The following is a 12,222-nucleotide window of genomic DNA, read 5'->3' on the forward strand; positions in this document are numbered from 1 at the left end:
ATTATACCAGTATTAAAGGTGCTATCTCAATGTTGCACAATGGCAGCTATTGCAAATCATTTTTTATATAAATAAAATTTTGATTTAAAATTTAAAGAAGACACCTTTAACAATATGCCCATAAATGATTATAGGAAATAATTTTATCTACTGGTAGGAAATACATTTTATTGGAGAATCTTTATCACAGCTCGCATATAACTGATATAGCACCTTTAAATTGTTGCAAGATTGTGTAAATTTCTAATGTACTTATATTGAATTTATATTCAATAAATATGCTTGTCATAATTAATAATTTATGCTGCAATTAAAAATAATCGGTTAACTTGCAGTTTTAAATTAAAAGTTTGTTTAAGGGTAAATGAAATTGACACATATCAACATGTGTTATAGTCTGTTCCAATAAAGGTCACAAATCACCTGTTTACCGACATCTTTAGTTTAATTTCAAGAGTAAACACTACCTTGTACATTAATGAGAGCCCAAACAAGTAAATGCTAAATTAGGTAGAGTGTCATTGAATGGGTATTTACAAAATATTTACTTGTCAGTTCAATATGAAAGAAATAATCGATGAAAATCATTTTTATTCTATTTCCGGCAGTACTTTAGTTCACCCGAGTCGTTTTGAACAGGGTCGATTCGTACCTCTAACAGAGTCGTTTTGCCCCATGTTGCGATTCGCCCTAATTTTTATTTTGTTAATAAAAGTAGGCCTCAATGGAAATGTACTAACCGTGCTGCAGGCGCATGTGCAGAAAATTAGATCGACTGGCTGGCGAAGCAAGTGCCGCAGGCGCAAATTCAATCTTATCATCTTATAGAATACTAAACGGGTTTGCCTGTCATACCATTTTTATGAAATGAGTGAACAGTTTTGGTATCTGACAAGCGAAATCGAGTCAGATACCAACACTGTTCACAAGTTATAATAAAGAACTCTAATCTTGCACAGATATTCGTTAAGTCTCAATTTAAAATAATAACAACCGTCAAATTATGTTTTAATTAATTAACCCGATCAAAAATTTAAAACTGTAAAAGCAAAACTTTTGAAAAATTAATGTCCTCTCGGAGAATGTCTGTTTAAAATAAATCTTTGTGACGAAATTGGCCGATTTATTCCGAATTACTTTTACGATTATTACTGACCGGAAAGCAACGAATGGGTTATCAAAACTACTAAATTTCCACGCATGGAAAGCGAAAACTAGCACCATGAATTTGCATGAAATCACGGAAAATATCGCGATTTGAGACTGTCGTTTTCATGGGTTTTAAAATATGTTGCATGTGTCATTTAGAAAATTCAATTTCATTTGTACAAATTATATTTAAGAGCCATGCGGGTCCGTATTCTTGGCATATTATATACAAAAGCATGTAACGCAAATAATACTTCACGTGCAGTCTAACTCCCGTTATCGCAGTCACACATAATCAACATGGTTATAATAATTATACTTTATTAATCAAATGGGGCGAGATTTAGCTCAGTCGATTGAGTTGACACCCTCTCCTGCACCCTGTGTCTCGTACCCTGATGCATATAACCCTGTGTCTCGTACCCTGATGCATATAACTACATCCAGAATAGTAGCCCGTGTACTCCAGGCCCGTAGGAACCGGGGGGGGGGGGGGGGGGGGGTTGATTACCGTGACCCATTAAAATTTGCATTTGTACCTGAACTATTGAAGAAAATCGTTCGTGTAAACACTAAAACCACACGAACGACATATCGGTTGTCTAAATAATTCAAATTGTATGTCCTGCATTGATTTATTAATCCTCGGCTATTGGATGTCAAACATTTAGTGATTTTGACATATATAGTCTTAGAGAGGAAACCCGCTACATTTTTCCATGATTAGCAAGGGCTCTTTTATATGTACCATCCCAGAGACCGGATAACACATACCACGGCCTTTGATATACCAGTCGTGGTGCACTGGTTAGAACTACCTAGTACGTGAGAGGAAGGAACAATTAAGGCATTTGGCCTGGCATGCATATTCAACGATATATAATGCACATTATTGCTTAATATCAACAAGTATAATCGTATAGTTAATTAATAAAACGGTTAAATGTGACGGCCATTATATATAACGGGCGCAGCCATTTTGTACTATCTGAGTGAGTACGCCCTCTGGCGAGCTGGTGGTTACGTAATACTTAACGCGTAACGTCAGGAATGAGCCTTAGAAGTAGAGAAACACAATCTACCTGGTTTTTGCGGGATGATAAAAGTCATACATTGCAATGTTCCTTAACAATGCACATCCCAGTAAGCCAGCAATAAGTATATCCCGCATTATATATATTATTTTTCAATACAAAATAAAATACCATTGTCAAAGTGGCTACACAACAAGTCGAAACAATTAACAATGTTTTGTCCATGCATTAACCTACGTTCTGAAATGATACACGGAGTGTTTTCTTAGTTAATTGGTCTATGTTGTTAGTTGCTTCTACCTGTGATTCCTGATTGGCAGGTGTGTATTTGATTAGTAACCAGACGAGCCAATTAATTGACGCTGTCTAGACACAAAAATACATACCGGTATTGTGGAATATTACCTGTCGCCCAAAAAATGGTGATGGACATGGTTTATTATTGTAAATAGTTATGTAAAACTATTGATTAAGTAGACTTTTCCATCTAAAACCACAACTGACCAATTACGTAGTCCCAAAGAAAAGAAAATTATCACTTGGGTATCGTGGGTTGTCGTGTTTGCTCCAACGTAGCATATCAATAGGCCTAATAGTGTACATTTTTCCATTGGATTATTTAACAGAGAAAAATACTACAACCCCATTTTGTTAATGCAACTTGAAATATATTTAGTTAAATAGTTTATTGTATTATTACGTCATTTATGCCTTGTCGAAAATTACTGCTTTTGTTTACACTGTATATACAGGAGATGGTCAGGAGCCGACGTCACTTCGCCCCAAGCTATACCACGGGACGTCACAAAAAAGAAACAAAATGGCTGCCCCCAGTTAGCAGGAATAATCATGGTTTTTTATTAACTCTAAAATTACGCGTTTTTCAGTTGCTAAAGTGTCAGTATGTGTTGGTGGTCCGGGTATGCATCTTTCCAACACATAAGGCTCTTGTTTGAGTTGACCCTACCTTTAACGTTTTGCTCAGCTGAAAGTTGTTTAGATGGAGCGCTGAAATAGGTGGAAATATACTTAAAAGAAAATGTTTCCAACATTAAAGAAAACAATTAATAATAATATTTTTAAGTGATTATAAACAATTTACCTTGTTTTGTCTAGTATTTATTAAATAAGTTATTTCATAAATATGTTTTCCATTTTTTGCACATTGTGAATAAAGTAAAATGTGGATGTTCGTATTGGTCTATGTTGTAGGCGGGAAGGAGGGAAAGATGGATGTCACGAAAAATAGTAGGCAGCGTGATGAATGTTTAATCTTTAATTTAACGACTGATTGGTTTATTAGTTCCCTACCGGTCCAACCGGAGGTGACAATAGGTTTTATCACCGTCCTTCTGTCTGTCCCACGTTTAGTTTTCCGGATGTTTTTGGGTTTTTTAATGCCTTCAAATATTGAATATTCATCATATTTAGTAGTTCACCAAGGTAAACATCTACGGTCCGTTTTTTAACATTTTGACATTTATTGGACCCGATGTTTACAACTTGAACAGCAAAAACAAGCGTGCAGTTTCCGCCCAGATTTCAGGCGGAATCGATACAACCATGGAATTAATTATTTCGTGGCGAAATATGAGATGTACCAATAAATATAAACACTTACTGTATAAAGAAAACTTCCCGAGTCACGTTTTACGCATAAATAGACAGTTTGTCCAAATAGTAATCCTGCATTAATCCAATTTTCAGTTACGAACAAAATCTCAAATATTCCCACCGGCCATTGTGAGCATATTTAAAATGTGATTGAAAACTGTTGGTGGAATCGGATTATTTTTATTATTATTCGTCTCGGGTTCACGAGTTTATTCCACGATATTTAATGGAATATCACGTTTTATAATAATAAATAAATAAACTTAATTAATGAATAATATTGTTTAAAAATCAATTAATTGATAATAAATTAATAATAACAATTAAATTTAACTGAATAAAACTCCTAAAATAACTAATGACCAGTAATTATAGCTAAAAAAAAGAAATGAAATTAAAAAAAAAAAAAAGAGAAAAAAAGAAGAAAAAAACCTTTGAAACACATGTAAGCAATGGCCTGTAATAATAATATTTAAAAACAATTACTAAAGGAAATAATAATTTTGAAAAAAGTAAATAAATGAAGGCCTTAAAATAAGTAATGACCTGTACTAACAATCATTATTTTTTTAATAATAATAAAAAAGAATAATACACCCCAAAACTTTAATGTGATAATATTATTAACAATGCATATAATGCAACCCACACAAAGCACATATGTAGAAACAAAAATAACAAAATAAATAAATTTAATAATCAATTCCATTCAGTTCCGCAATATTTCTTTTTACGTAAAATGCTTGATACGAATAATTCTCGTTCCGCAAAATTTTCATTCCGCATTTTCGATGTGCCAGGATAAAAATAGTTTTCAAATGTTTAAATGTGTCATCTTCAAACATCTAATCCTGGAAAGGTTACCAAAGGTATTGTACTTAATATTTTTGTCTAAAATTTATTAAAATATGTTGTTGTACGTGTTGAGGCTCTTAAATAAAGCACATATGTCTGATTTTATTAAATCGTGATTGCAAATGGAAAATTCGATCCAATACGGCACAGCAATAAACATCACAATAATAAATATCGTGCCGGAGACGTTTATCTTGATGAACTACATATTTAGCTGAAATTTTGTTAGTCCGAAGGGACGTAGAATATGTGGTTCTTCTGCATCTGAACCTTGTTACATACCCTAGATATGGACTGGTACGGTATTCAAAACTTGTTGCACCATGTTTCAAACGTTTCTTAACTGAAAGTGCAACAAATAGACACAAAACCAAAAATGTATAACCTATCGTACTCACTAAATCCCGATTAAAGTACATGTGTCATTATTAACAAAATAAATCTTCCAACGACAACCGTCGAAAGTCCCCCGCCACTTTAAATAATGCTACATAGAGGGAAGGGGTACCAGACGTTTTGTCCCGCCCACAGTCAATTCGCCCCCAAATAGGATGTCAGTTCGCCCACACGTGCATAACCAGTTCGCCCCTACAAAGGTACCAGTTTGCCACCAGTCAATTCAGGTCATGTTCCTGGCCTGGAAAGTCATGAAATTTTTATATTGGTCATGGAACGGCCTGAGTGTAATAAAGTTCTGTTCTGATATATCCATACATGTTTGTTCTGTGTTGAATACGAATGCCAGGCTAGGCAGGTCAGGTCATAGGGTTTTACGTGCACATTCAGAACAAGCTGTTGTAGCGCACATCTGTCACGGGAACAAGAGCCGGCCTTGGCCGGCTCCTCCGTCCATGACAGGCCAGGCTAGGCTGGTCGTATGCGCTTTTATGGCCTTTATCACATGTTAACCTGTTAACTGTAATCAGTCATAGTGTTTTTAGAAGATGATCATCTTTTTTGATGTTCATGGTTAATAATTAGTGGCCAAAAGAACCCCCGCAATAATCCCTCAGTTAGAATAATGCTCACCAGAAGAGGCCATATCGAATTGCTGTTCAAAGCCCTCTTAGGTGTTAGCCGAATATGCATAATCAGCATCAAGGTTATGTAGCTGATTAACCATTGTTTTATTTCTTCTTAAAACAGATCATATCTGGCAGGAATGGATGTTTTAATAAATGTTGATGATGTGGTTTGTGAATTTGTGAAAAAATGTCGGTGTCTACGCTTATTCAGCACCCAACGTTTAATTACATCTGAAAAAAATATAACCCTGTATTACAATTCTCATGATTCATGATCAGTCCAAATTGTGGAAGGACAACAACCCCTCCCCTTTAAGAAAAGAAACACACACAACACACACACATGAACACACTTTAACATCCTCTAAAGAAACAGTACAATAATTGTTTAAAAGTAACAACTAATTGGGGGCGAACTGACAAATATTTGGGGGTGAACCGGCAAACAGTTGGGGGCGAACTGGTACATGGGGCGAACTGGCTGGGGGGCGAAACGTCATGGATTCGAGGGAAGCATCTCGCCATGCACGTTAAAGAAAAGTATCACTGTATTGACATAACGTGCCTCGTCACCCGTGCAGTCAAATTTTGTGTCCCATCGATGTCCCAAACTGCGTTCATCTAACAACAAAAACACAAATATGATATTTATGGAAATACTATTCTACATTTTTTAGTTACGATATGCAAAACAAAATGGATTTCAGGCTCATGCATTTGCAAAAGGTATACCGCGCATGTGCGGTTCATAATTTTCCATTTTTAAGGCCCATATATGAAAAAGTATATTATGTTTCTCAAATATGTACCAGGGTAGACACTTGGGATTTTGTTTGACTGGCCAATCGGGCCACTCAAAGCAACACTTTGACTCCACCGTACAAATTTATGATGAAGAATGAAAAAAATACTAAGCTGACAGCAATCTATACAAACATTAATCACATCCACTAGAGAAATAAACACACAACACAAGTTAAAGGCATAATCACCATTTAATTATAAAACGGACAGTAACGATTACAAACAATATTTCTAAACCATACAAAATAAATCACTATAATAACGTAGTAGAATATTGTGTCAATATCATACAATAATGTGAGCTAGTATCATTCGTTACTGTGAGCTAATATCAAACGGGGAACTAATTACAAAACCTGTTTAGAAATCTACACCTGTAGACTCATTGTAAGTGACCTGTGAAGAGTTCAGTTAATTTGAAGTTCCCACAACACTCGCACATGCACAGGCAATGATAACTGTCGTTGACATCGTTCGTAGTGACGATTTGGTATAGAAGACTTGGTATATTCTGTAAGAATCGAAAACATTCCAACACAATGTAACTTCAGAAAACTTCATGCTCATACACAAAAATCTGTCTGCTTTTCCGCTAAGAGTTGTTCCGATTGTAACTAAATAGAAAGTAAAGACGGACATGGCCAAGGTGTTCCGATTGAACCTACGAATACATTTATGTGGCCCAGGTTTTCCAAATATATAATCAAAGCTGGCCGAGGCATTCCAAATGGTTTTAGATTGTTCAATAGACTGGGGAAGTGGTCGCTATTATGTCTTATATGGGTTTGGTTGAGCAGATACTAATAGGAAATCAGTTGAAAATAATAAATAAAAACAGGGCTTCTAGATCATGGTAGCCCCAGTCCCATGGAGCCTAGTGATATTCAGTGTTGGGCTAGTAAATGACTACTATTGCCATGCCCGACAGCTAGTGAAAAAAGGTCAGATGTTGCGATTAAGTCTATTTTGTATATATGAATATCCTACCCCTACCCCAACCCCCAATGTTAGTCTTTTTAAGCTCTATCACTCTCTTTAGGTGACATGATTTTTACTATTATTTATTTAGTAAAATTGTATTAACTTAAAGTAGGGCTAGTAAATTTTTAATCGTGGCTAGTAAATTTTTAAAATCACTGATCCCATGGCTAGTGAATTTGACAACAATTCTAGAAGCTCTGTAAAAAACAACTTTCCGATCTTTTACAAACATTAGTTATTTGCATTTTGATACATAATACAATTTGCAGAAATTTTCGGTCACCAGGCCACAAAATTTGGCCTTGTTCTTCTGGCACGTGTGAGGTCATGTGACACGTACCGAATGTTAATTCATCTTCCTCCATTTTAAGTCAATTTCTACAAGTCAAGTGGATCCGATATCGGTATTTTTATGGAATAAACAAAAACGACTTCGCAAAATTATTGGTTTTTAGGGTTTGTAACGTTTTTTATTGTCTGAACTTTATTGTTAATGAAAATGTTCACGAACTGCGAAGAAAAACCTCACAAATGAATGACAAGATGATGGCAACAAACCAGATGTTGATTGCGCAAACCGTGCACAAAAAACCAAACCGAACTGAGTTGGAAGCATAACGCAGTTAAGGATGACGATATAGCTTTATCATGTACAGTTACTGATCAAGTTTGACTTTCGTGACTGTTTACCCATTTTTGACAGAGTAATGGCCCTTGAACTTGGATATATGAAAAAAATAATTCCAGACTTCTGTTTTTCAGAAGGCCTTGAGATATTAACCTGAAATTTTGTGTATAGCTTTATCATGTATCATGGGTGAGCCAGTTTCGGTGAGCATAAGTATTTCGTTCTAAAGCATATCAATATTTATAGACAGACATTTGTTATCCAAATAGCTACCTTTTTATTAGTATTTAGAACTACACTTCAAATGAGCACTCATCTGGCTGCTATATATCAAAAACTGTAGCATGCATCAGCCGTAAATATTGCTAACTACATTACCTGTTTCGGTAAGTGAAACGTTTAGTGGTGTAGCTTACAGCCAAAACTTTCCAACACAAAACCTTTCAGTGTTTTATCAAAGCATGTATGTTGTTCAATAAAATATCTACTTATAATAATTTATAAAAATAATTAAGGCAAATTACAAAATAAAGTCCTCAAGAAGCAACGTTAACAGACAATAGCTTTGGGAAACGAATATAACAATTCTGATGTCTTGCAGTCATGTTATAAGTTGAGCAAATGAATGGTTATAATAATGGTAAAATTGTTTTGTTAAAAAATATATGCTGCCTTCTAAGTAATAAATATATAACCAGACATCCAGAAAGATATTTATGTTAAAACATATAAAGACCATATATTTTTGGCAAGTATCATAATCTGTAAAGAGAGTTTTGTCAGTAGATGCCATGACTTCAATAATAAGATAGCAGTACAGTTGAGAACAGACAAAAATAGTTTTTAAAATTAAGATTTCTTTCAAATGACAGTGTTTGAAAATTGTAGAAAAAAGGTATTAAGAAATGTGCATTGTTTGTGAGTGTGTTAAGTTCAATCTTGATTTTTTGTGTGCTCATTTTCACCTTATTTTGACTAACATTTCTGTGAATGTGACAGACATTTGTTTACTTTTCCCATGCAAATGTATGTTGTGCACAAACGAAGTAACCACTGAAACAGGTCCCTCACCGAAACAGGTCTATGGACGATACTGTTACAGATCACGTTGGACTTTCGTGGAGATTTACCCATTTTTGACAGAGTTATGGCCCTTGAACTTATGCGATGTGGGAAAAAAAATTCCGGACTTTTTTCAGAAGGCCTTGAAATATTGACCTAATTTTTTTGTATAGCTTTATCATGTAGTCTACTGTTACAGAGCAATTTTAATTTTCATGGTAATATACCCATTTGTGACAGAGTTATGGCCCTGGAAATTATGGAAATTAGGGCTTCTATACTTTTTTTTTAAAAATCCACTAGCCATGGGATTAGTGATTTAAAAAAATTACTAGCCACAGTTAAAAATTCACTAGCCCTACTTTACACAATTTTACTGTCAGATATGTCACCTAAAGAGGGAGATAGAGCTTAAAAACACTAACATTGGGGGTTGGGGTAGGGCAGGATATTCATATTTACAAAATAGACAACTGCAACATTTGACCAAAAAAATATTCTCTAGATATTGACCTAATTGTTTTTTTAATAGCTTTATCATGTACTGTTACAGAGCAAGTTACTTTCATGGCAATATACCCATTTGTGAAGAGTTATGGCCCTTGAAATTAGGAGATATGAAAATTTGTTTTCCGGACTTTTGTTTTACAATGCCTGAAGATATTGAGGTGAAATTTTGTATGCAGCTATATCATGTATTGTTGCTGACCAAGTATGACTTCTATAATTTTTTGTTAAAATCCACTGGCCATGGGATCAATGATTTAAAAAATTCACTAGCCACAATTAAAAATTCACTAGCCCTACTTTACTTTATGTTAATACAATTTTACTATCAGATATGTCACCTAAAGAGGGAGATAGAGCTTACAAAATACTAACATTGGAGGTTGGGGTGGGGCAGGATATTCATATTTACAAAATAGACTAACTGCAACATTTGACAAAAAAATATTCTCTAGCCCTCAGGCATGGCATTAGTAGTTATTTAATAAACCAACATTGAATATCACTAGCCATGGGAGTAGGGCTTCCATAATCTAGAAGCCCTGCCATTTTTCACAGATATTAGAATTAGATAGACGTTTGGCTCTTGAATTTAAGAGATTTGAAAAATTGTTGGGTCAGGTAGGGGACCTGAATTGCTTTAGCAGTACTCTCAAAATGCTTGTTTGGAAATGATTGTCATAACCTTATGTGTTAACATTTGTAGCCAACATTTCAAATAGGAGTAAATCATATTTAAATTAATGTTTCTGATTAAATAGTTTGCTTATAAAAATATAGTTTTCTGTTCCGACACAGTAGCAAGCACCAAACAGAAACTCCTAGTATGGATACTATATAGTTACATATAAAAGGTTTTCTATACTCATTGTTATATAATACTCTTTGTTATATAACATAGCTATAACACATTCAGCATTATTGGTTGGCAATCATTGAAACCATTTTTAAGGTGTGTGATCTTCTTTCACATGACACAGGCGTAACTAAAGTGAAAATGCCAAATACATGTAAGTGCTTTTCCAGTTAGAGACTGTTTTATTGCTCAAATAAATATTACTTTTATTGTGTGTTTCAAACATACAAATGGATACTGGTTTGGTACACAATAGAAGCTGTTAAAAATAGTGTTAATTAATTAATTAATTAATAATTGTCATAGTTACTGAAATTTTTCCTCAGTTGTATTTTCATACACACCAAGGCTTGTTTCCTTTGATGTCCAGTGTGCTGACTGATTGATTTGTTTTTTGTGTGTGAAAAACGTGTGTATTTTGAAATAGCAGAGATGGGTGTTGTAAAAAGCTATTTGAGCAACTGACATCACCATTCCTGTTGACAATTAACTACTGAATACACTGAACACAGGACCATCATGTATTAACGTATTACACATGTGGGACCATCATGTATTATGCATTTAATTCTTTTGTTTGTGGGTTGCTAGAGAAATGAGTTTGATAAATTATTTATTGGGGGAGGCAAAAGTGAAAACCGGACAATGGTTTGGGATCAAACTTGACAAAATTAGGCTGAAAAGAAAATTATATATAGTGACGGTCAGTTTAAAAAAAAAAAAATATTAATTTATTTTTCATAATTCATTCACCTCTACAGGTCAAGATAAATTTTCACCTATAAATTATATATATTACCAGTAATAATAATACTAAAAAACCTTTTTAAAACATTATACACATGTACATTACAAAAAAATAAGGTCAGATCTTTTTTTAGGTACTATAGGGGTTGTTTTCCCGAAAACGTATTGTTTTTCAGCCTTTTATAAAGTTTGTTGTAATTGATCAGAAATTTGGACTAGTGCTTTATTTTGGTGGGCTAGTGGAATTTACAAACTTACTAGCCCTCTGGCTAGTGACTTTAAAAAAATGTCATACCCTATTAAACCAAAGGCAATAAGTACGTGTACTTGGTGTGCCACACACACACACATTTTTCTTGCACCTGACAAGATTGATTTTGGGGGCACAGTGTCAAGTAAAGAGGTCAACCAAAGTAATTTTATTAACTTCAAAAGGTAAAATTTGAACCTTGAATTTGCCAAACCTAATGATTTATCCAAGATGTAAGTACTGTACAATTTATCAGTGAAAATACATGTAGCTGTAATAGACAAAAATATTTTATTCTAATACCTAGAATTGGTGTCTTTAATATGTTCATAACTAACTTGATACAGGGTTCATACAGGTCAGGGAGGAAGAAAATGTGTTATTTAACGACACACTCGACACATTTTATTTACGGTTATATGGTGTCAGACATATGGTTAAGGACCACACAGACATTGAGGGAGGAAACCTGCTGTCGCCACTTCATGGGCTACTCTTTTCGATTAGCAGGAGATCTTTTATATGCACCATCCCATAGACAGGATAGCACATACCATGGCCTTTGATGTACCAGTCGTGGTGCACTGGCTGGAGCGAGAAATAGCCCAGTGGGCCCACTGACGGGGGTCGATCCCAAACCGACCGCGCATCAAGCGAGCACTTTACCACTGGGCTACATCTCGCCCTTCATACAGGTCAGGGAAATACTG

General features: G+C 34.7%; 1 protein-coding gene across 5 annotated transcripts in view; it reads left to right on the forward strand.

Annotated features, from left to right (window-relative positions):
- The first annotated feature begins 3,402 nt into the window (after nt 1–3,402).
- Nucleotides 3,403–12,222, forward strand: part of LOC121378405 (poly(A)-specific ribonuclease PARN-like) — a 62,877-nt gene continuing 54,057 nt past the window's right edge. For all 5 annotated transcript variants that reach the window (XR_005958723.1, XM_041506562.1, XM_041506560.1 and 2 more), the window contains exon 1: nt 3,403–3,431. Coding sequence is in view for 4 of the 5 variants with exons in the window: in XM_041506562.1 (XP_041362496.1) it covers nt 3,413–3,431 (19 nt within the window). In the remaining variant the exon portion in view is untranslated. The remainder of the gene's footprint in view (nt 3,432–12,222) is intronic.

Source organism: Gigantopelta aegis, chromosome 8 (assembly GCF_016097555.1).
Source record: "Gigantopelta aegis isolate Gae_Host chromosome 8, Gae_host_genome, whole genome shotgun sequence".
Taxonomy (NCBI): Eukaryota; Metazoa; Mollusca; class Gastropoda; order Neomphalida; family Peltospiridae; genus Gigantopelta; species Gigantopelta aegis.